General features: G+C 41.6%; 1 protein-coding gene across 1 annotated transcript in view; it reads left to right on the top strand.

The window, feature by feature from the left end:
- Positions 1–25,681, top strand: part of LOC146709585 (6-phosphofructo-2-kinase/fructose-2,6-bisphosphatase 4-like) — a 49,542-nt gene that overhangs the window by 8,837 nt on the left and 15,024 nt on the right. The window contains exons 2-15 of the mRNA XM_085456626.1: positions 1,512–1,628; positions 1,710–1,806; positions 2,100–2,166; positions 2,264–2,338; positions 2,431–2,487; positions 2,985–3,106; positions 3,507–3,714; positions 3,814–3,960; positions 4,056–4,160; positions 4,263–4,392; positions 4,500–4,562; positions 4,853–4,917; positions 22,173–22,283; positions 24,699–24,829. Coding sequence (XP_085312752.1) covers positions 1,512–1,628; positions 1,710–1,806; positions 2,100–2,166; positions 2,264–2,338; positions 2,431–2,487; positions 2,985–3,106; positions 3,507–3,714; positions 3,814–3,960; positions 4,056–4,160; positions 4,263–4,392; positions 4,500–4,562; positions 4,853–4,917; positions 22,173–22,283; positions 24,699–24,829 — 1,495 coding nt within the window. The remainder of the gene's footprint in view (positions 1–1,511; positions 1,629–1,709; positions 1,807–2,099; positions 2,167–2,263; positions 2,339–2,430; positions 2,488–2,984; positions 3,107–3,506; positions 3,715–3,813; positions 3,961–4,055; positions 4,161–4,262; positions 4,393–4,499; positions 4,563–4,852; positions 4,918–22,172; positions 22,284–24,698; positions 24,830–25,681) is intronic.

Genomic DNA, 25,681 nt, shown 5'->3' with positions numbered 1-25,681 from the left:
TAATCAGCATGTGGGTCATTCTTACTATTCGGTGCCATTTGAGTCCTAATGACATAATATGGTATATTTAGTGTAAAACTTGTCTAATGCTTATTTCTAAACCATTTTCTTGTATGTTTAACCCCCCTCTACCATAGAACACATTGATATATACACAGGATAAATACATTAAAAGTAAATTACTTTTATTTTAGCACAAGTCACTAAAGTACTATGTCCCCAGTCATGCTTGCTCGACTTCAGTTACAAATATAACTTAAAAAAAAAAAAAAATCTAAATTTTTCATCATTTCTGGATTGGCTTATTTCTAATGTTCCTCATCAAATGTTCTTTTTTATTATTAATGCATGTTTAATACTTAAAATCTTTAAAAAATGTTGTGTCCCTGAATCAACTGTCACCCCTGTTACTCTGATAAGAATTCCATAGAACACATCTCCTGATTATTCTTTTAGTCACATGACACTCCCGGATGTAACATATTTTGGAGGGAAAACTTTCAAGAAGAAGACGAGTAAGTACCACTCTTTAATCAACCCTTTTTTCAATGTTTTAGCAAGATTTTGTAATGTGGCAAAGCATAACACGTCCAACCTGTTACGCTTATTAATAGTGGAAACAATTTTTTTTTTGTAATTTTTATAATATGGCTAATAAACATGTTAAAAATGGTTCTTAGTGGTCACCATGTACTAGCTTGTTGTTCATCATACTAGTAGTAATGGCTAAGTTTAACATAAAATCTCCCCCCTGTTACCGTCACCCCTGTTATTGCTATGCACTGTAACATGAAATTTCCTTGCAGATTTTAAAAAGGGACATTGTAGCTTTTAGAAAATGTAAATATTACTATAACTGTGTATTCAAAACAGTTATTAATAGAAAATTGAATGTCCTGTAACAGGGTGGACATTTGGCACGTCATGGGTAAAGACTTTGATTTAAAAAAATATTATAATATAATATCCTTAGCTGGACCAATACATTTTTCTTATAGGTTGAAAATCCCTCTTTTAGATGAAATGTTAAAATAATTCAAAATTTTGTATTTTTTGATGAAGAGTGATCACACTGAAATGGCACCGAATAGTAGGAATGACTCATGTGCTGCTGGTTAGCTATTAAGGAAACATGTAGGCTTCTGTTCTGCTGTCTGAATTTATGTGCTCCTCACAGCCTTGTTTTTAGCTGCACTTTTAATTGTCATTTTTTCTTGATCTCGGCCTGTCTCAGACATGTCGGAGCTGGCCCCCAGCTCTCATAGAGCCCGGCGAATATAAAATGCACATGAAGGATTTTAGTCTGAAGCACGTGGCTTGCATTTTTAAGCAGTCTCATTGTTTTACCTCATCTTTATTCTGTAGCAGTGCATATAACTGTTACAAAAAGGGTTTTTTTTTTTCTCCAAAAAAGCCCTCTAGACTAATTGGTGTGAATTATTGTTGATCACCAAATTAAATACGTGAAAAGCTTTCAAATTTAGGTTCTTTTGTCTCTCCGTCTCTGTCAGTGTGCATGACAAACTGCCCGACCCTCATTGTGACAGTTGGACTTCCAGCCCGAGGGAAAACCTACATTTCAAAGAAGCTCACACGCTACTTAAACTGGATAGGCGTGCCAACGAAAGGTAGGAGCCACTTCCTTAAAATCATGCATAAAGTGACAACCAACATTGCTCTGTGTAAACATGACAGCCGTCTCTCAACAGAGTTCAATGTTGGCCAGTACCGGAGGGAGTGCCTGAAAATCTACAAATCCTTTGAGTTTTTCCGTCCAGACAATGAAGAAGGCCTAAAAATCAGACGGTGAGTCTGCACATGGTTTTCTGGATGTCATGCAAAGTTTCATTCCAACCATTCCACCAGACTTCACCCATGTGTTGAAGAGAGGAGCTGTGAAATTACCTGCTGGGTTGATCGGTCAGATTGAAAACCTGGTAGCTTTCAGCTATTGTTGGCACATGGATTAACCGCTACAGCTTGGTTTCATGTATAAAATAATACATTTTTCTTTCACGATGTAAAAAAGAATGCAACAAAGACCTAGAATAATCCCAGTACAAATCTGAAATGTAAAAATCTCTCGTGTCTTTCCACAGTCAGTGCGCTTTGTTAGCTCTTAATGATGTACGGCAGTACCTGAGCGTCGAAGGAGGACAGGTTGCGGTGAGTCCTTGATTCTGTCCCTGACGTCTGCTGTAATCCTAGAACACAGAAGCATATAGAACGGCTGCATAATGCTTGTTTTTCCATGTTGTTTCAGGTCTTTGATGCCACTAATACAACAAGAGACAGAAGAAGGACCATCATCATGTTTGCTGAGCAGAATGGATACAAGGTATGTTTAAAGCAAGATGGTACTCTCTTTTTCTTTTTTTTAAAATTTGGATTGGTGACCTCAAAGTTAGCTGTATTTTCTTGTCATTTCAGGTATTTTTCGTGGAGTCTGTGTGTGAAGACCCAGAGGTCATTGCCCAAAATATAGTGGTAAGCTTTGTCTCCTTTCAATGAATCCAGTAGAATCAAAACAGGACTTTTAAAATTTCTGATATACTTCCCCAAACATTGGCTGCTGAGTCCAAAATAAAAATCAAGAGAAAATTTAGCTTTAAAGTTCATCAGAACTGAGTTGCAGACATAGACTTTATATGAAAGATGGATGTAGCTGCTGTAGCATCACCAGTTGGTTAGTGAAGTCCAGTTTTGAAGCTTCGTGTTGAGCTTTTTAGAGTGCTGCTGTCTTGGTGTTTTTGAAAACACACATCATGATCGAGGTGTGGATGGGACTCAGAAAACAAGGATGCTCGCCTGAATGGTTGTTTAGTTGTTGCGAATGAGTCTTGAACCAAGCTTAGACTTTAAACTAATTACGAAGGACTTCACTGAGGTTGCAGACCAAGACAGAGAGAGTCAGCATGAGGCAGCAAACTTCCCCTTCCTTGTTTCGTCTGCTCAAATCCTCTCCTTGTGTTTCCTCTTTGTAGCAAGTTAAGCTGGGAAACCCAGACTACATTGACTGCAACTCAGATGAGGCCATCAAGGACTTCATGAAGAGAATAAAGTGTTATGAGTCATCCTACCAGCCTCTGGATGAGGTTCTCGACAGGTGACGACATACAAAACATGAAAGCGCTGGATTTTCAGCTGGATTTCTTGCAACATGAGTTAAACATTAGGTTTGATGTATGTAGATGTTGAACAGTAGGCTCTGAAACAGGGATGCAGTTCTCCTTTCAGTCATGAAAACAAATGGAGCTAGAGTTATTTAATTTTTTTGCATTTTGCACATTTTACCTCCATCTTGTATCTGGTCTTGTTTTGCTTCTTTTCACAATGGAGCGGGTTTCTGTCTTTATCAGCTGCACATCTGCTAGTTAGGTCATGGCTGCAGTTACATGAGAGGGTCAAATTTTAGGATAGCCCTACCCTCTCACAGTGTGACCCATCAGTAGAGTGGATGAAATCAGTTCAAGCTCACAGGTGATTAACAGAGCGTCTCGTTTCAGGGATCTGTCCTACATAAAGATAATGGACGTGGGCCGTCGTTACCTGGTGAACCGTGTCGTTGACCACGTCCAAAGCCGAATTGTCTCCTACTTGATGAACATCCACATCACACCGCGCTCCATCTACCTCTGTCGCCACGGTGAGAGCGACCTCAACATCAAAGGACACATCGGAGGAGACTCGGGCTTGTCTGACAGAGGAAAAGAGGTCAGTGTCTGTGCATGTAGAGAAAATATGGCAGCACATATGTTTCAAATCACCGAGTTGATCTAATGCATCCTTCTGTGGTGCTCTCTTGCTGTCCAGTTTGCCAAACGTCTGAGGAATTTCCTCCAGGAGCAAAACATCAAAAATCTTAAAGTGTGGACGAGCCAGATGAAGAGGACAATCCAGACCGCGGAGATCCTTGGAGTGTCGTACGAACAGTGGAAATCTCTCAATGAAATCGACGCTGTATGTCCACTTCAAGTTTTCCTTACTTCTGTGCAAAAGCCTCTGTGGAAACATTTGCGTAAATGCTGAACATGTTTCCTCCTCTCTTTCCACAGGGCGTGTGTGAGGAGATGATGTACGAGGAAATCCAAGAGCGTTACCCTCTGGAGTTTGCCCTGAGAGACCAAGACAAATACCGGTACCGCTATCCGAAAGGAGAGGTGAGCATAAAACTTATTTTTTAAGGATTTTTTTAGTTGTTTTTTGGTTGTTTGAGTTTTAAAAACAGTTGAGAGTGTGACTGATCTGCGAACCTCATTCAGTCATATGAAGACCTGGTTCAGCGGCTGGAGCCTGTGATCATGGAGTTGGAGAGACAGGAGAACGTTTTGGTGATTTGTCACCAGGCAGTCTTGCGCTGTGTTCTTGCATATTTCCTGGACAAGACTGCAGGTAAGAAGGACTCAAAGTAGGTAGTTTGAAGTTTTTTTTACTTTACCATCAGAGTATGCTTTTTAAAGTCTGAACCTGAAACTTACTATAACTTTCTGTCACCACAGATGAGTTGCCTTATCTTAAGTGCCCTTTGCACACAGTACTGAAGTTGACACCAGTGGCTTACGGTAAGTTCTGTAAATTAAAAAGCTTCTAACACATTCACAGTTATGCATGAGTCCTTAAATTCTATTCTTGTTGTATCAGTGGAAACAAAATTTCAGCTTGTATTAACTTGTATCAAAAGCAGTTAGATGTAAACTTTAAGATAAATATTGTGAAAATGTTTATCAAAATAAAACACCTAAGATATTAAAAATGGCTTGCCAGTGGGCGTGAACATAATATTATATTTATTTAGTATATTTAAAAAGGAACATTTCTGTATTATAAGTAACTACTGTTTGCTCTTACGCAGGATGTGAAGTGGAGTCTTTCTGTTTAAGCGTGGATGCTGTAAACACACAAAGAGACAGACCAGAGGTAGGTGTCACCAGCAGCACTCAGACCTTTGACCTCACTGCATTTTTACCCTGTGACCCACAACTCAGTCAGGAGGCTCCCTCACACTGTATACATAGGAACCACGACAACAAATAATATTCAATGAAACAAATGATACTCAGGCAACATTATTACAAATGTTTAGATTCTCTAAGCTGCGGACTCAGTGGTGTTTCACACTCTTTAGAGAAAAGAATTCATATAAAAACAGAATTTAAAGTTTGGGTTAGTCTGTGTGCAGATTCAGTATAAGGTTTTAGGGTTTAGAATAAATTTGTGTCTGTATGTATTGCTGATGCTCATTTCACAGTACAAACAGGGGTCTGAGGGATCTGAATGGAGAATCCAGAGAATTGATCTGTCAGTTGGCTGTAATTTTGTATCTGCTGATATCTAATCTCAGAGCACAGGTTACCGTGGCGATATCCTGCTGAGAACAAGCCTATTCATTTATGTCCTCTGTAAAGGATGTTTGTTTTTGGTCTATATCTTTTGATTTATTTGAGCTATGCTAATAAATCCTGACTAGGGATGGGTATTGATAAGATTTTCACGATTCCGATTCCATTTTCGATTCTGTTTAACGATTCGATTCTTTATCGATTCTTTTTAAAAAAGGAGAACACTAAGGTCGATTAGCTTAGAACTTTGTTTTACATCTTCTCTTTGAACAAGATAGAAATTTAGAAGTAACATGGCCTTACAAACCCAACAGTGAGATCTTAAGAGATCCACAGCCTACGGCTCTTCAATGGGGTGTCACAGGGTCCCCAGGAAAAAAATTGTAAATGTAAAATAATAAAATAAATATTCTTCTGTAGCAATTACACAAGAATATAATATAATATAATAAGAATATAATATAAGAATGTTCCTGCCTACAATTAAACACATTCACTTACCAAAAATCGGGGGCATCTGCTGTGGCAAATGGGTTCAAGCCTTTTACCACAAACTTAGTCACTGCTCTGTGACGTTCGTCTATCCTGGCCTGAAAGGAGACGCTACCGGTAGACTGCAGCGACAACTGCCAGCGAGCGCCAGCCAGACTCGGTCTGTCTCTCTCATCATGGTCACCTAAATGCACAGTAATGGCAGGTTTTGTAATAAGGCAGATCGCACTAACATAATATGCACTGTTAGTTGATTATTTACCTGCCGCATTAACGGGAGAGGACGTACAAACGTTACCGCTGCTGCTGGGTTGAGATTCACGAGTGTGGAGCGCAATTTAAAAACACGACATTCACTTAAGGTTATCGTGTGTTTTGTGAGCAAATGCTTTTGCATATTCGTAGTGTTTCCTCCCTTAAATGAAGTATCTACTTTGCAAGTATTGCAAGTTGCCCTGTTGTCATCCGTTCTCGTAAAGTTATAACCAAACTTTTGAGCGTTTGAGCCGCTTGGGTGCTGTGTTTCCTGCCAGGTAAATGACGCTCCGCAACGTGGTGACGTCATTCGGGGCGACGTCATTCGGGGCGACTGGAATCGATAAGGGAATCGTTTTCAAAAATGGCAAACAATTCCAAGGAATTGAAACAGTGGGAACCGGTTCTCAACAAGAACCGGTTTTCGATACCCATCCCTAATCCTGACGTACTAAACAGAGGACATCCTGGGCTTTCCATTGATATCTCTGCTTTTAGCTCCAAAACTTCAGTGGGAAGAGGAATTTTTCCTCGGTTCTCAGGAGGATGTATTCCGATAAGAAGTGAACCACCTTCGTAGTAGAGAAAACAAGGGTTAACCAGTCCTGTTTCATATTACAGACCTTTGGTCTCTCAAGAGGCACAACACCTATTCCAACATTTACTGTAGCTCTCACTCCTGAGCAGGCCTAGCAGTCAGTACTAATCCGTCTGTTTCTTCTTCGCACAGCGATTGTAAACTTTCAGTCACACGTTCACTGTCCATCCTCCAGTGATCCCTGACAGCAATCAAAACAACTGTGAAGTCGCTTATTATTGACATTTCTACCTCTTTTCTCATCAGCTATGACTTTGATTTTTTCCTCAGGTTTGCCATCTGAGTAAGAGCTGCATGCTCAGATGGCTGTTTTAGGATAACTAAATGTGTGCGCTCATGAACATGTACCAATAGCTTTGTGTTAGATTGTGGTTGTGTGAGACGTTGTGCTTGGAGTTAGGCAGGTGGTTGATATTGTCAGAGTGAGTAAAGGGTATATGTATGCTAGTCAAAAAAAAAAAAAAAAAAAAGAACAGAAATTGCACGTTTTATGCTGTGAAGTACATTTTAAACTTTGTTTTAAATCTACTTTCTCAGCACATAATGTTACGTTTGGCTCTTTTTCTTCGTGTCTCAGGATGAACATTTGTCTGCTGTGTGATTAACCATCAGAGAGTGTAAACAGTATATTGTCTTAATTTTCTGTCTTTTACATTGTTACACAAATGTTACTTATATCAAATTTGTCTCAAAAGTTTATGTTAGTAACATTATTGAAAAGTTGCCAGCTTTACAAGGTATGAAGCACAAACTGAGGAAATGACTACAACTTGTTTTTGTTTATGAGCTGTTTATTTGTGTCTTTGCACTCTCTGTCCAGTAAGACTGCATTTTTTTTTATAACCAGACCTGAAAAATTTACCTCATCTAAGCTGAAATGAACCGTGTGTGTGCCGCACAGGAGTGACTGACTTGACTTGAAGTGGATATGACAATATTGTTAAAAGTTTTATAATAAAATCAATTACAAATCTCTGGTTTGTGAGATATTGTTGACTGTACACATCGTATTGCAGGTTTACATCATTAACGATGGGAAAATGAACAATGTTACTCATCACGTGTTTGCTTACCGACATTGAATTTTCACTCAAAAAACATACTGGTGTACAACATAAGGTATTATATTGTGTATTGATAATATATCAGTTGTTAGAGATTTTCTACATTATACATTATAACCAAATCTCTATAATACAATATAATCAAGTGTGCCTTATATTCTAACCAAGTATGCCTTATATTTTGTGTGTTCATATATTTTCACATAACCAAGTCTATTGTTAAAGGAAAACATGATGTATTCCTTACCTCAGTGTCTGAGATGTTTGACAGCATGATATAATGATGCATTCTTTACTTCAGTGTCTGTGATGTCAGATAAAGCATGATATACTTCTGTATTCTTATCCCAGTGTGTGAAAGATCAGATAAGCTGATTTAATGTTTAACCTCTTCCCTGACAGTTAAAAGAGGAAGTACTATGTAACCCATTTTTGCCTTATAAATAAAGCAAGCAGCCTGTGCTCGGTGTGTTTTGTCTTCTCAGAGACATTCACCCGTGCGCACGTTTTCTAATTACACTCTGAGTCGGTCTGCAGTTGTCTCATTTCTCTTACTTGTGTTTGAACAAATGTCTACCCCTGACATCAGTACATCAGGTTAAAGAACCATAAACAGTAAGTCAGTGTACCCACCATCTTTGAAAACTGACATCATGCCTGTAGTTTCCTGTTCTCAGTGAAACTGCGGTATTTAGTTGCACTCGTGGTTTTGTTAATGGGGAGCAACATTTATATGATGATTCTGCACAGTCACTGTGCTGTCTAAAAGGTTTCGGTAAGTTGTGACGCACACTTTTGTGTAACTCAGTTACATGTGCAAGCGTCAGGGGCCAGAGGTCTCAGTAAGTGTTTGTCTACTCAAGCATGTGCTGCTTCAAACTCCGCGAGGGATCAATAATTGCCAAACAACCTCTTCTAGTCGTGGTGTACCATTGGTGCATTGTGAAGGTGTTAGATTATAATATTATTTTATGCCATGTTATACCCCTAATTAAAGATTGTGAATTATTATGTAGTTTTAGTTTGCATTATTCTCCTGAATTAGAAGAAGCTGATAACTATTACATTAGTTAAACTGATTTGCATTACATTAAACTGCTGACTTGTTGTGAATGAATGATATTGTTTTATGATGCATTATACTGCTGAGTTATAAGAAATCTAATTTGTCTGAGTAGAAGAGAACAGAGTGTGCTGGAGTTTTCTGCCCCATTTCAGCAGGAGCAGATAAACAGGGAGCCAAGGTCGTAGCTTAGGCGCTGTGTGAGAGAAAGCATGTGAATGTTTAGGCTTTGTATGATAAGGTGGAGGCACCAGAGGCTATAAAAGTTTGAGCAATGCTCCACCATTTTGAGATTTTGAGGCTGTCTGCATCAGTGTCCATCTCCCACGCGTGTGTTCATTAAAATCATCGTTTGACTCAACCCGACCGGACCAGTGTTGTTATTGTGGTTTTTCTCTTGTCTCCATCCCCAATATTTTGAACCTTAACATTTTGGGGGCTCGTCCTGTGGTATTGGGGTGGAATTTAAAAGTTTGGACGGTCCGAGGTTGTCGAACGGACAGGCACGAGCCAGTGGTCTGATTTGAGTGGACAAAAGCCGGCTTATCTAAAGGTAAGGCACTACCTGTTGAATTATTTCCAAAATGTGCCAAATTGGATATGACTAAATTAAAGTCTACTCACTGAAATTACTGGTAGAGTGTCTGTTTTGATTTTGATGAGAATCACCGTGTGTTATGCAGTTAAAGTTGCTTAAGAGTATTTAATGAAGTTGAAGAAATATGAAACTGTTCCCAGAAGTAACAGAGAATGTTGGGTTTGAGTCCCTGGATATTGAGCTGAAGGCTCAGGTAGTTTGGTAGGGAAATTAGGACAGAAACTGTTCCCAGAAGTAACAGAGACTGGTTAATAGTTTTACAAATTAGGTCAGAAACTGTTCCCAGAAGTAACAGAGACTGTTTAATTGGTCGTAAAAAAGTTATCTTTCTTCGGTGAGACCCGTTATGGTAAAATTTCTCAAAATCGGTTAGGTGAAAATTATTATAGGACGGCAGCCCAGAAGTCTGCTAAGAAGCACATAGCCCGGGGGTTACGCCCCCTCCTGGCCGTGGACGCGCGGTCTTGACCTGTCGGCGAACAGGGTTAGTTCAGTTTGGCTTATCTGTGGGGTACAGGGCATCCTGAAATAAGCTAGGAGTTACCGAGTCTCCTCATCGTTTAAAACGGTGTCATGTGCTTGTTTGGACAAAGTTAAATTGAGTTAGGGATTTAGAAGTTAGGTCAGAAACTGTTCCCAGAAGTAACAGATACTTGTTTGATTGATTACAAAAAAGTGAGACTTTCTTCGGTGAGACCCGTTATTTTAAATTTGTCGAAATTGTATAGGCGCTCTTTAGAAGTTAGGTCAGAAACTGTTCCCAGAAGTAACAGATACTGTTTGATTGACTACAAAAAAGTTGGACTTTCTTCGGTGAGACCCGTTATTTTAAATTTGTCGAAATTTGTTAGGTGCTGAATCTGTCAGGCCTGTCAGTGATTGTAAATATAAGACGTCTTTGTAATATAAAATAATAGAGTTTTGCCTGAGCTTTGTGTGAGACTCTGTGTGACGTGCAGCTGCAGCACTGCGAGCTATTTTTAGACGGTGTGTGAACATGCAAATGAGCGGTGACACGCACAGAGGACTTTTGTTGCTGTTTAGCGTGTTTTTGAGTTTTATAATTTTGATTTGCAAACAATGATACATGCCTGTAATTAAAACGCTGATTTTGCTGATTATGATACTACAAATAAGGTTTTGAATGACTAGGGTGTGAATGATGTTGGGTTTTAAAGCTGAAACTCAGAGAGGAGTGTGTTGGGAGACTGGCATGTAGTCTGCAGTGCAAAGGTGGGCGTCTTGCCTGCTAGTCTATTTAACAGTGATGAAAATGATATTAAATAAATCTCTCAGTGTGTTGATACAGGTGGCTATGGGGCTGGACCAACTGCCCCCACAAACACGGCGGCCGAAGCAAAATTATAGTAATGGAAACCAAACTCAGCAAGAATCAGCAGCTGTGGAAAAGACAGCAGCTAGAAGAGAATTAAAGGAGAAATTAAGAGAAGTTTTAACACATAAAATTGCGGCCAACAGACTTGTGGAGGTTGGGAAGGCGCCTGGAGCATCACAACAAAAAGGTGAAATAAAAACACACACAAGCAGAGAAATGTGAGAGAGAGGCACGTGCTAGAGAAATGCCTCGTTTGAGAAAAAACGTTAAATTAGCCCATGTACAAACGCACATACACGCAATGAAGAAACAGCTTACACCCATGAACATGTGAAGATTTTCCAGCAAGTTTAAAGCAGTGAAGCTTAACATACACCCGCCGTTACACAATAAAGTTTATCCACTACTAACAAATAAACCCTCTGGGTTGCAGGACAACAACTTAACTTCAAAAAAAAAAAATCACAACCAGTGATAACACGACAAATTTAGTGGTTAATAAAAGTCAAATTGTGACATGTTTTCTTCTGATTGATTAATACAAGTGATTACTGAATGGGTAAAAAATTCCATTTTTGTGCTTTAAACATGATCTTAAGAATTTTAACATGTACCTGTGTTGTCCTGTCAGCTTGGTGGGTTATGAGAGGATTATATGGTGAGAAAAAACAAAAAAAGGGGGAGAGAAGGCTGACACAGGGCCTGGTCCCGTTGTTTTTCCCCTCTCTGAGTAACACAGCCAATACAACATGATTTTCCTGTTCGTTTGTTTTTGTTTTTGTTTTGTTTTGTTTTTTCTCTTTATGCTTGATTACAGGCTGCTTTGTCGGCCCGGAAAAGCCGAGGCTGACCCTGGACTCCTGCTCTCCCCTCTACCATCGTTGCTCTCTCCTTTACCATCTTCGATGTGACTCTGACCAAATGCTAAAGCAGCTGGACCCACAACAAGTTGAAACTGTCAACAGTGCTGCAGGAAAACGATCTCAGGCAGCAGAGACGGAGAGAGTTAAATCCAAGGCCCGTTTCACTACACGGGGAGATTTCCGTCAGCGTCTTTTCTTTCTGAGAAGACTGAGAAAGGCCCGGCTCCCACCACCGATTCTGACCACCTTATATAAAGGAATTATTGAGAGCATCCTGAGCAGCTATATCACTGTCTGGTTCGGGAACAGCACCATGCCGGACAGACAACCTCTACAGAGGGTTGGGCAATCAGCTGAGCGCACCATCCGCTCCGAGCACCCTGACCTGCACTCAATCTACAGCAGGCGGTGCTGGACCAAGACCAGGAAGATCGTGAAAGACCTCAGCCATCCCAACAACAGACTGTTCTCTCTGTTGCTGTGTACGTGACAAATAAACATCTGGATTTGGAAAACGAGGCACTCGCAAAGCCACCAGCATTGTGCCTGATCGGACACACCCCTCTCACACACTCTTCACACTCTTGCCATATGGAAAAAGACAGCTTCAGCTGACAGAGCTGTGACGAGACGCCCATGTGCCTGATCCCATCTGCCGGTGGATCACTGACTTCCTGATGGACAGGAAGCAGCACGTGAGGCTGGGGAAGAATGTCTCGGACTCCCGGACCATCAGCACCGGCTCCCCTCAGGGCTGTGTTCTTTCTCCTCTGCTCTTCTCCCTGTACACCAACTGCTGCACCTCCACCCACCAGTCTGTCAAGCTAATCAAGTTCGCAGATGACACCACCGTTATTGGACTCATCTCTGACGGGGATGAGTCTGCCTACAGGAGGGAGGTTGAACGTCTGGTGTCCTGGTGCAGCCACAACAACCTGGTGCTGAATGCCCAGAAGACAGTGGAGATTATTGTGGACTTCAGGAAGCACACAGCCCCACTCCCCCCCATCATCCTGACTGACACCCCCATCACCTCTGTGGACTCATTCCGCTTCCTGGGTACCACCATCACCCAGGACCTGAAGTGGGAGCCCACCATCACCTCCGTCATCAAGAAAGCCCAGCAGAGGATGTACTTCCTGAGGCAGCTGAAGAAATTCAACCTGCCAACACGGACGATGATGCAATTCTACACCGCAATCATCGAGTCCATCCTCACCTCCTCCATCACCGTGTGGTACGCTGGAGCCACTATCAGGGACAAACAGAGACTGCAGCGTGTTGTGCGCTCTGCTGAGAAGGTGATTGGCTGCAGACTCCCATCTCTGCAGGACCTGTACACCTCCAGGACACTGCGGCGTGCAGCCCGGATCTCAGCTGACCCTTCTCACCCTGGACACAGTCTGTTTGACCTGCTCCCCTCAGGCAGGAGGCTCCGGTCCATTTGCACCAGAACCTCTCGCCACAAGAACAGTTTCTTCCCCTCTGCTGTTGGACACATGAACAATAACCACATGACTGTCCCCGCCACTCACACATGACCCTACGCTGTGTCACTGCATCATTTCATGTCTGGCACTGATCACCACCTGCACTCATGTATATATCCTTCTACGTAGCACTCTTAATTCTTATTCTCATGTATATATCTAATGTATATCTCATGCACATATCTTTCTTTCTACATAGCACTTTAATTCTTATTGTTTGCACTGAAGCACCGCAGCAAATTCCTAATGTTGTAAACCTCAACATCTGGCAATAAACCCATTCTGATTCTGATTCTGATTCTGATTAAGCCCAGATGAAAAGTGAGGCCGAGCAAAACCATGCTGACCTTAACCACTCTGCATTAAAACTGTGCAGGACAGTGACGGACCAACAATGACCATCGGGCAGCAAAAAGGGCGTGCCAGAGACAGGAGGAGTAACTGAGGTCAGGAGGCACCTCAGAATGGACAAAACACCAGGAGAAAATAAGCTGAAGGCACAGGTGTCGGGGCTCGGCCAGGAGCTGACCTCTGAGAAGAGCCGAACAGCAGGGCCGCAAAAGGCCGTGGAGCAAAGCAAGGAAAACATCAATGGACTTTAATCTGATTTCTACGGAAAAGACTCTGAGGTTTCTGCCCTCAATAAGACCTCGAGGCATCAGAGCAGAAACTGAGCATGGCCCAGGAGGAGCTAGCTGAAAATCGAACCCATCAGGCTTGGAGTCCAAGACACCGGACTTGAAATCAGGCCGGACCATCCTGGAGCTAGATGAGCAGTGTGATTTGTCCGGTCTGCTATGGAGCAAACGTTAGGGGGATGGCTTCCTGTCGCCTCTGCCGTCCTCCGATCGCTCAGCATCCTGGGCTGCCCAGCTCCGGACTGAACGCTCGGGCCGAGACACCCAAACAACCATGGACTCCATTCCCCTGGAATGGGACCACGACTACGACCTGAGCCGTGGGCTTGAAAGTGCAAGCAGGGATCCCAGAGAGCCTTGAGGCCTGTGTTAAACTAACAGAACAAAGATTGAGGTCTTCCACTGGGGAGGTGGAAGCTGCAGACTCTCCTATACACCTTCTGGATGTCAGCCGTTCCACCTGCAAACAAACGGACAGCAGTCGCACTTCTGCAAGCAACAAACGGACATCCAGACAATTGAGCTGCGTATCAAAACCCTGAAGGAAGACCGAAGCAAAAGGGTCAAGTTAAGGAGGAGCGAAATAAGGAGAAGATGCTGGACACTGGAGAAAAGGACTGCCTCAATTGGGGCCAGAACCAGTATGGACAGAACTCTGAGCAGCAGCACCAATGGATGCAAACAGACTGAAAAGGAGGAGGGCAGGACCCAGGGCACGCTTCAGGCCGTGGTTTACCCAGAACACTACAACAGGAAAGTGATGAACACAAACACCCACACAAACACACACATCTACATGCACCGACTCAGAGTGAAAAGAAACATACATATGAACATATGCACTCGTTGATTGAGGGAGAAATGACACACACACACACACACAAATTAAAATGTTGATTCAATGAACTGAGAAGTGATCCACACACACACACACACGCTGATGCAATGAAGAATGCTTTACTAACAAATGCTGCACACAAACATCCAAATACGGAGTTGGTTACAACAGCAAGAACTGATTGATTATTTATTGCTTAAATGTATTTCATGCCACGCAGAGGGCATTTGTGTAGATTTAGAGGACATGGTCTGAAGCACTTTGATAATGAAAACAATGTCTGTGCGTGATGTCTGTTTATGGCTCAAAGCCTCCACTGAATTGTTTACTGTGCTTCACACAGTCTAACAAGGAGCAGTGGTACAGAGCGAAAATGATGAATGAATGGTGTGAGTTTTATTTTGAAGAGATTATGAAAAGGTTGTGTTGATTCAACTTAGTTGTTTACGTTTTTGCCAAGGTAAAGAGTTGGTGTGTAACTAGTGTCCACTATTGAGTCAAGTAAATCCAACATGTTTTGTTGGTGCAAAAAGGAGTTTTGGTTGATCTTTGGGTTTTGTTTGATACTAGGTTGATTCTATCAGTGAGGTTTGGATTGTTTTCTTTCTCTGAGAGAGAAAAGGATGGTTTTATGCTTGGGCATGTTTGTAATGGGCCCCAGTATCTGTTATTATATGAGTGTTTAATTGGTTACGTCTGTGTTTGCTTTCGTTACAGTGCACTGAGATAAGAACATCTGAGAGGTGTGATCCACCGGTGGTGATATTTTGGTATTTTGTGAGCTCCTGATTTAACAAATCGGCTCCTTAATCCAGGCCTGAGAGAGTGAATTTTAAAGTGTTATAAAATATTCTTACTGAAAACAGTCGCGAAGTATTTTTCTCCATGATTATAATGAGCTTGGGAGAAAATTCACTTATATGGGACACTGATCCTGAAGCCTAAAAGGATTGCAGCGAGTCAATCCAGTCCAAAGAAGGAAAAACAAACAAGGAGCTGTTTCCTTTAAAATGATGACGTCATCTTGCTGGTGATGGAGCCTCGAATAGGTTGCGCGTGAGACTCCATTATCAGCAATATCTGGTATGAATGTGTGTGAATGTATGCATGTGACTGGACTGTGACGGACTGACGACTAAAAGTTTTAACTGACTTGGTACTGAGACAAAAACGGTGCCGACTTTAGGATTATTAAATGTCCACAGACAATTCACCCAGCCTGTAAAAGAAGGGTGGATGTTTTGTTTTGCTTTGTTTTGTCTGCAAGAACAGAAGAATGACAGAGACTAAAGAGCTGTAGCTTCACAGCAGTGTGAACTGCAGACTGAACCCTTTGGTTGCTAATTTTGAGCTACTGATGTTTGCATTAAGGAAACTGTGTTTTAGTAGCTGTGTTTTAATTAAGGTATCACATTATATTGTTGGGAATATTAAATGCTAAAGTGAAGAAAAGGTTTGATCCCACTCATGACTGAGCATGTTATTATTAACCATAGTGGGTCAATGTAGAGAGTGAATTAATTTTAGAGAAATAAAGAAAAAACAAACAAAAAACCCTCCACCGAGGTCTATGAATAAGAGGGGAATGATAGACAGCCACACTCAAAATGGAGATATGTAATGATAAACACTGGTCCCCGTCTTTTGGGCGCTTTCTTGAAGTAGTCAACATTTTAAAAGTAAGATAAAATAACAGGGGCATGTGCTGAGGGGTGGTGCTGCACAAGAACAAGAGTAAAATAAAGAAAATATTGTTTTTAGTTTTGAGAAGTGCAAATTAAAATGTACCATTACACTCAGAGGATCAATATGAAGCTTGATATTTGTTAATTTTGAATGAAGTACATGACTGGTGACTGTTCTGTCCTGAGCTTTTGTTTTTACAGCACCCGCTTGATCACACCAACAGTTTCTCGCCACCGAAGAGGGGTACTTGCAAAAAAAACAAAAAAAAAAAAAAAAGAACGGGGAGGAATATCATCAAAACTGGAAAAAGGTAATCCCCAAAGGGGGTGATAACGCCATAACTTTCACTATGGTCAAATTCTCAAAATTTGATCCTCAAAAATTCTTCAAACATTTAGACACAAAGTGGAGATTTAGATAAATATAATGTCGTAAACCACATAAGCATGAAGTATTTGATTCAATAAGATGGTGAAAAAACAAGCAGCAAAAGGTTGATCATGTTAATGGTGTTTATTCAAGGGTGCAGAGGAGATTATTATTATTAAAGACAACAAATGAAATAACGAAAAGTAGAAGTGGAAAGAATTTGCGTTAACGGTAATAAAATCAAAACAAAAAGGAATACTAACTAAAACTGTACTGAATGTTCACAAAACTAACTAAAATTAACTGGATTTATAGCAAAATGTGTTTGGTTGCATTGATGTGTGCGTGCCCTGCTGTAGTGAAATTAAGGTAGTACGTTAGTCGAGTCGTCTGTGTTGCTGCTCCGTCCACGCGCAGAATCAGGTCAGGAAAAGTCGGGAGACAGCGCCAGAATAGAATTGAGGATGATTTTAATATGACTGTTTTGTAGACATAACAAGAGTCTTGTAGTGGAGAGGGACGTAATGTCCTCCTGAGACCCAGAGAATAAGAAAAAACAGGGAGAAAATATTTTCGTTTTTTCTTTTTTCTTTTTTTTTTCTTTTTTCTTTTAAATGAATCAAGTGTTATTAAAATAGCAATCTCATAAGATGAAGATCAGGGACCAACCCAGAAGTCACTGACACTTCACTAGCTGTAAACTATTGGTTTAGGAATAAGTGATGGCACTGAACTTTCTATTTCACAAAAGTCAATTTATTTAGGATATCGGAGGAAGTACTGATTTTATTTGGAGACACAAAGGAACATTTGGCACTTCCCTCATCTCACATCTGTTTCATTGTTGTACCCAATCATTCTACAACTGAAATGCCTTGGACTGCTAACCATTTCAGGCAAGTGGAGTGAACCATATTTTGCTAGACTCTCATCAGATTGGGGCTTCCTTTTATTGATCTTTGGAGAGAAGTCTTCATTACTGGTATTATTCAGGTCTTGTTCACATGTTTGTCCCAGGTTTCTCAGCTAAGAGGAGCTTAAACCCCAGATACTGTGAGTTCTTTTCACACATTGAGATCACTGATAACTCTCAGCAACGACGTGATCTCGTAGAAACAATTAGGTGTTATGGATTCAACTATAATTGCGACTCTTATTTTTTACTTTACTGGAAAAGATTTCTGCATTTTACCCATATTTTATTTTTAACTCAAAATCAAAATTCCAGATTCTACTACATGTTGGTTTTGCACCAGATAGGATGACAGATTTCAGGTGGCCCTGTGTCTTTCTCTATTACATCTGCCACTGCATCTCGATAATCTTTGTGTGGCTTCTAGTGGGTCCTGACCCTCTCATATTTTGAAAAATCTATGTTTGAATCTCCCTTAATAATTCTGTTAAGAATTCTCTCCGCCTTTGTCAAAAGTTGTGTATTAGGAAAAAGTGAAATAAATATAAATATAAAGTCCCAATGTGTAGAGCACACATTAATAAATTAGTCATGTTCCCTGTGAAAGTAAATGAGCCTAATTCTTAAAGACCCCTGAAATTATTTACCAGATGTTTATTTTTTGAATAAAATAAGAATCGGAGTTTAACAAAACATTTTAAATGTAAATATCAAGCTTACCTTTCTCTCTTCCATAAAATGTGCTTGTGGGCACGCCAGCCATTTTGAAAAGGTGGGAAAAACAATTGGCAAGGCCACACCCCCACACATGTGACATAATTTTAAAGGTACTGTTGTCCTCTCTAAGAAACATCAGGACTTAGAGGAGTGGCAAGTAGAGTATGAGAGCTACAAGCAAAAAACTAAATGTGTACTACAGTGCGCAAAAATGAATTACTGGGCCATCAGGGGGTCTTGAGGGACATTTATAAAAAAATAAATAAAAAAAAAATCCCACAAACCTTAAAAGTGCACTTGAAAAGCTCACACAAGAAGGTTAACCTAGCTTACCTAGAAGACCTCATCAGGGGGAGCACACTCCCCCTCTTTGAAGAGCTCACCCACTTAACTCGCATCCCAAGAAAATAGCTAACCCCAGATAAGGCAGCGTGATGTATCCCGAGATAACAGGACTGGGACATCTAAATAAAGGTGTGAAACAATCGCATGGAAAAGGTTATCAATTGACTTCAACCAAAATTAGGAACACTCGGTGCGGCAAGAATTAATAGCTATTAGTCTCAACACCCAAGGATAAGCAGAAGAGCATGATTGATATGATGGAACTGAGAGTTTGTTACACTTAACTTTTGCAAAACACAAATAAAACTAAATTGAAACTAAGGATTTTCAGAAAATAAAAACTAGACTAAACTAGCAAAGAATTGGTAAAAACTAATTACAACTGGCAAAAAATTGAAAATCTGGAGTCGAAACTAAATAAAAAATAAAACCTAATGAAAATGGCGAAACGTTTAAAACCCTGGTGCAGAGATTGTCAAATCTGACCAGGAACGTTATAAAGTGGATTGTCAGAACAGTCAGCGTTAAAGCCACATTTGACTGTCCATACTAGGATGGCATTGGACATCTTGGGGGTGGAAAGGGGTTGGTGTGACCAAGGTGTGGTTTGGCTTGTCGTATGTATATTTGAGATCATATGGCTCTGGATGGACCAGTTACCAGGGCATGGAAGGAGGACAGACTCATTAAAGGAGGAGAAGGCATTTCCTGGGATTGCAGATCCTCTGGGTGAGTGGTTGATTAAAAGCATGCATAAAATAGAAGTTATCTGTTGTTATTGATTGGTAATAGATTGATAATTGGCCACATTTACAGCTGTATTGACTTGTTGTGGACGTAGTCGACTTCAGGTTTAAACACTCTCATTAACAGGTTGAAAATAGTGACATTAAAGGAAGAGTATGCAGCGCCACCCTGTCAGACGCCAGTGATGGTGGAGCTCACTGATGAATCAGGTGAGCTGGATTCATGGCTGATTCAAAACTAAGATCCCCCTGCTGTGGTCAGTAAGGGGAGAAAAGGGGGAAATAAAATCAAGAATAAAAGGCATTTATAAACGTTTAGGTGTCAAGTGAAACGGGACAAAAGGGGGTGTTTTACTGTTATTTTAATGTCAGCATTATTATTGTATGAGAATCATGCAACAAGCATTGCATCGATGATCATTTATTGAAGCTTTTGACCTTATACTAACATCTGTGTTCCTGTGATTGTTATAACCTCTGATGAATCTTCTATTTACAGGTGTTAGGATAATGATATAATTTTTCATTGCAGGTGTAACCATGATCATTTTCATACATATTGCAACTTGTTGCTCATTGTAGAGTTGTGCTCAAGTTAATAAGGGTTAAAAGCTACAGTCAGCGCGACTGTCTGACTGATCTATTGAGGGGAAAGGCTTCGAGCATAGAAGGCCACACGCGCTTACATAACATTGATATCATGTTATTCTTTGTGATCTTTTCTTCAATTATGTCTTTAAGGTTAGTTTAAATAGTGGCAGTTAATTAAACGACATTTATTAAAATATTAAATACCTGAGTCAGAACGTTACACGCGGATCACCTTAAGAGTCTGGGAAACTTTGTAGCTGCCTAACTTTTTTTGAATGTTCTAGCTCCGTTGATTTGACACATTGGAATGTGTCAAAAAAGGGGGGGAAGGTTGAGCTTTAACATCAAACAAGGATTATTTGAACATTTTATAACTTCATTTGTGTCTTTAATAATTTAGGAATGGTAAAGCTTAAGCTAATAGCGGTCCGAGAAGACGGACCTTTTAGAGAATCAGTGAAAAAGCATAAACTATCACTTTCATGTTTAATCATTACTCATTGAAATGAACTGAATAGCGCTTAGAAGATTTGTTAATTTCTTTGTCTTTTGTTAAAAAGAGGGGTTTCAATAATTTTCAGACACACCTTGCAAATGTGCTTATAATGAGTTGGCACTTGGTCTTTTGAAGGTCAGAAGCTTCGTTCGGCGTGACTGTCCGGACTGATAAAGTGTAGGAAACGCCTTGAGTGCAGAGGGCTAAATGCAAACACGCTTACACACACATAAGATATGATTAGAATAAGTCCCTGGGACATTCTGAATGTTTAGACCAATTTTGAATCACTAGAAGGTCAGTAGATAACAACATTAGATTATTAGGGTTAGGAAGAGAGGTGTTTTGGTTTTCTGTCTCTTACAGAGAAAGGAACAGACACCAGACGAGGCCACAGAGATACGAGGGTCCTTCGCAGCAGAGACAGATACAGTGACTGCCGAGACACCAACTGGGTCCAAGGGTCATGGCGTTTGGGCTCCAGCTAGTCACTTCAAAAGGATGAATCCCATAAATACAGCAATAACCATGAAGGGGTTGGCGGAAATCCGGAAACACCAGACCAACGAGGTTCGAGAGGCTCTTGGGCAAAAAGGGGACACCTTCCTGTTCCTTTTTCTGGAGGATACACAGATCGTTGTTTGAAATCGGGGCAGAATAATCCCCTGATCTGTGTCACGACTGAAGGGTTGTCTAACCCCTAAGGTTGAAGAATGAAGAGCAGAGGATCACCCAACTGGACGACACTGGTAGCTGCAGCAATAGAATAAAGGCTGAAAGCAGTGGGAGACAAGGAGAGTGTCATCTGGACCTGCTACTGTTGGAATCATAGTTTTTCTTGCATCTGAATTGCGCAAACACAGAGGTCATCCCACATATGGTTCGCCCCTCAGGGGGACAAAGGACCTCAGGAGTGAGAAGAGATGAACCCGGCCACACTGAATTGAAGGGTGTTTGTGAGGTCATTATTCTAATGACCTCATCAGGGGGAATTGTTAGATTATAATATTATTTTATGCCATGTTATACCCCTAATTAAAGATTGTGAATTATTATGTAGTTTTAGTTTGCATTATTCTCCTGAATTAGAAGAAGCTGATAACTATTACATTAGTTAAACTGATTTGCATTACATTAAACTGCTGACTTGTTGTGAATGAATGATATTGTTTTATGATGCATTATACTGCTGAGTTATAAGAAATCTAATTTGTCTGAGTAGAAGAGAACAGAGTGTGCTGGAGTTTTCTGCCCCATTTCAGCAGGAGCAGATAAACAGGGAGCCAAGGTCGTAGCTTAGGCGCTGTGTGAGAGAAAGCATGTGAATGTTTAGGCTTTGTATGATAAGGTGGAGGCACCAGAGGCTATAAAAGTTTGAGCAATGCTCCACCATTTTGAGATTTTGAGGCTGTCTGCATCAGTGTCCATCTCCCACGCGTGTGTTCATTAAAATCATCGTTTGACTCAACCCGACCGGACCAGTGTTGTTATTGTGGTTTTTCTCTTGTCTCCATCCCCAATATTTTGAACCTTAACAAAGGGCAAAGATGACCAAAGAGCCAATGGGACAGTCAGCCAAAGAGCGATTGCCCTCAAATGTTTCTCCCTCCCTTGAATTCTTTCTCTCCACAGGGGATCGTTAGAGCTACTGTCAGGTTCCAGTCTTACCTTTGTCTATAGGTTTCTGATCAGGTGTGTCATAGCAAATATCTAATACAGCATGTCTACTTTGAAGGAGATATGCAGCGGTTTGCCCCTCAACCCGCTGCCCCCTAACCGGGGAAGATATCCAAATGTGCCACATGCACCTATTCGGACTCCCAACCTCACCGCAGAAGAGGAGCGGGTGAGTAAATGGATTGCAAAACTATATTCTCGCACAGTTTGTAGGAGTTTTACCACCAAGAAATAAGTCCGTGAGTAGCACAGGTATATCCTGCCATAGTTTTTGTCATAGTTTTAGTTAATGTTAAGCACTAATGATGATAATTCAGATTTAAAAGACGTGACCAACATTAAAAGCGGTGACACTACAATTTGTGCACAGGAAACTTTTGGATATTATCCAAACAGAGCTGCACTATCATGTCACATAATTGGGCTTCTCTAAATATGTCTGATGGGAAAGTGCATTTGTGTCCTCTGTCCTATTGCGTCACCTCTCCTGGATCATGCCCTTTCCTAAAAATTGATTATTCTCAAAAGTCCTCCACTAAGTGAGTGAATAATTTAAAGAAAAACACAGAGATGCTTAATAATGCCTCTCCCCACTCTCCTGCCTCCCTCGCTTCCCCCCCTTCCTGACACCATGACACCCCCCTCCTCCAATCCCTCTCTCAGCAGCAAGACATCTCCCCCCCTCCCCTCCTCCCAAACATCTCCCAGTGTCACAGTGGATCAGGTCAGGAGGCAACTGAGGAAGCTTCGCCCCAGAAAGGCAGCAGGCCCAGACAAGGTGTGTCCTAGGATGCTTAAGGCGTGTGCTGCTGAACTTGGGGAGCCGCTACAACGAGTCTTCAACCTCAGTCTGCGACTGGGGAGAGTGCCCGCCCTATGGAAGACATCCTGCATCGTCCCGGTCCCCAAAAAGAACCGGCCCAATGAGCTGAATGACTTCCGACCGGTGGCACTGACGTCACATCTTATGAAGACTCTAGAGCGGCTCTTCCTCAACCTCCTCCGACCACAGGTACAACATGCCCAGGACCCACTACAGTTTGCATACAAGGTGGGTGTCGGAGTGGAGGATGCCATCCTGTACCTCCTACACAGAGCCCACTCACACCTGGATGGGGGAAAAGGCACGGTCAGGATCCTGTTTCTTGACTTTTCCAGTGCCTTTAATACCATCCGGCCCTGTATGCTTCAGGAAAAACTGAACAGGATGGAGGTGGACCCCTGCCTGGTGGCTTGGATCTCCGACTACCTCACCGACAGACCACAGTACGTCAGGCTGAAGGACATCACGTCTGACACTGTGGTCAGCAGCACAGGAGCACCACAGGGAACTGTGCTGTCCCCTCTTCTCTTCACCCTGTACACCTCTGACTTCTGCTACAACTCTGAATTATGCCATATTCAGAAGTTTGCAGACGACACGGCCATCATGGGGTGTATCTGGGATGATCAGGAAGAGGAGTACAGAAGTCTGGTGAGGAACTTTGTCGCATGGAGTCACACAAACCACCTGCAACTCAACACCTCAAAGACTAAGGAACTGGTTGTGGACTTCGGGAGGTCCAGAGAAGGTCCACTGCCAGTTCAGATAGAGGGGGAGGAGGTGGAGGTGGTCAACAAGTACAAGTACCTCGGGCTGTGGGTGGACAATAAACTGGACTGGTCATGCAACACAGAGCACCTGTATAAAAAAGCCCAAAGCCGACTGTACTTCCTCAGGAGGCTGAGGTCTTTTAACATCTGCAGGAAGCTCCTGAGGATGTTTTACCAGTCAGTGGTTGCTGGAGTACTTTTCTATGCTGTGGTGTGCTGGGGGAGCAGCACAGCAAAGAAGGACTCATCCAGGCTGGAGAAACTGATCAGGAGGGCTAGCTCTGTGGTCGGCATGAAGCTGGACACTCTGGTGACAGTGGCAGAGAAAAGGACATTAAAGAAACTGATGGACATTATGGACAATGCTGGGCATCCTCTGCACACGGCCATAAACAACCAGAAGAGTCTGTTCAGTGACAGGTTGCTTCTCCCCAAGACAAGAACTAACAGACTTAAAAACTCCTTTGTCCCACACGCCATCAGACTGTTTAACTCCTCTCTGGAGGGGAGAGGGAGGGGAAACAGGAGGACAAAGGAGGGGGGAACAACTAAGCTGTAGTGCCTCTGCACCTCACTGTACAATACCTTGTGCAATACTTTTTGTAAATAGTCAACAGTGCAATAGACTCAATACTTGAAATGTGCAATTCACTTGTATTTTTATTTTTTATTCCTATTTATTCTATTTATCCCCTTTGTATATTTTATTTATATTTGTCTCTGTATTTATATATGTGTGTGTGTGTGTGTGTGTGTGTATATATATATATATAACAGTTCTGTAACTGTAACTTTGGTCGTTGCTGTGCTTTTTTTGGAAGTCGAATTTCCCAGAGGAACCCACCCGAGGGATTAATAAAGTTCTATCTTATCTTATCTTATCTTATCTCTAAGTTACACGAGAAGACCGGGGAGCAGAAAGAGATCTAATCATGTCTTCTGAACATTTACGTTTCTTGACTAACGTCCTCTAAATGCATCTTTCCTCTAGCTGGCGCTGAGAAATGCACTGCGTTATTTCCCCCCCTCCCACCATGCAACGCTCGCACCTGAATTTGCTCAAGAGCTGCGGCAGTATGGGCACATATACATGTACCGCTTCTGTCCCACATTACGGATGAGGTAAGGCTCACCAAGGACAGCCAATATTCCTATTCTATTTAGATATTTAACACTGAAGAATCTTTCTGTGAGTGTTACAACTAATAGAAGGCAAACAGTTGCACTTTGTAATACTTTTAAAATGTATTAATCTACTAATATATGGGCTGAGCTATACAGGCACTTACCAGTGTGGGCGTGCATTCACATTTTTTACATAATTTTTATATAAAGATTTAAAACAGGTGCTCAGAATTACGGTCATTGGAATCTTTAGGCAGAACAGGTAGAACAGAGAAAACAAAGAAGAAGAAAAGATTTAAAAAATCTAAAAAAGACTATAACAGTATGAAACTGAGAGACCACTATAATAGGTCACAGGATCTTACTGGGAAAAGCAGAGGCGGTGGTGTGTGTTTCATGATCAACAACAGCTGGTGTGATTATGCGAACGTGCACCCGGTCAAATCCTTCTGCTCACCGGACCTGGAGTACCTGATGATTAAGTGCCGGCCATTCTGGCTACCGAGGGAATTTACAGCAGTGATTATTACGGCTGTTTACATTCCCCCACAAGCCGACACTGACCGTGCACTCAGGGAACTGTACAGCGCGATCAGCAGCGAGGAAACCGCACACCCAGAGGCAGCGTTTATCACAGCAGGAGACTTTAATAAGGGAAACCTGAAGAAAGTCTCACCAAAACTCCATCAACACATCCTTTTCAACACACGTGGAAACCGGCAACTCGATCACTGTTACACCTCTTTCCGGGATGCGTACAAAGCCCTCCCCCGCGCCCCATTCGGCCAATCAATGCTGCTCCATCCTGCTCCTGCCCGCCTACAGGCAGAAGCTGAAACAGGAAGCTCC

The sequence above is a fragment of the Copadichromis virginalis genome, linkage group LG5 (assembly GCF_057382275.1).
Source record: "Copadichromis virginalis isolate Kocher_CV1m ecotype Utaka linkage group LG5, C_Virginalis_male_GT1.1, whole genome shotgun sequence".
Classification (NCBI taxonomy): domain Eukaryota; kingdom Metazoa; phylum Chordata; class Actinopteri; order Cichliformes; family Cichlidae; genus Copadichromis; species Copadichromis virginalis.
Note: the sequence above shows the minus strand (reverse complement) of the source record. Positions and strands in the feature narration are given on the sequence as shown.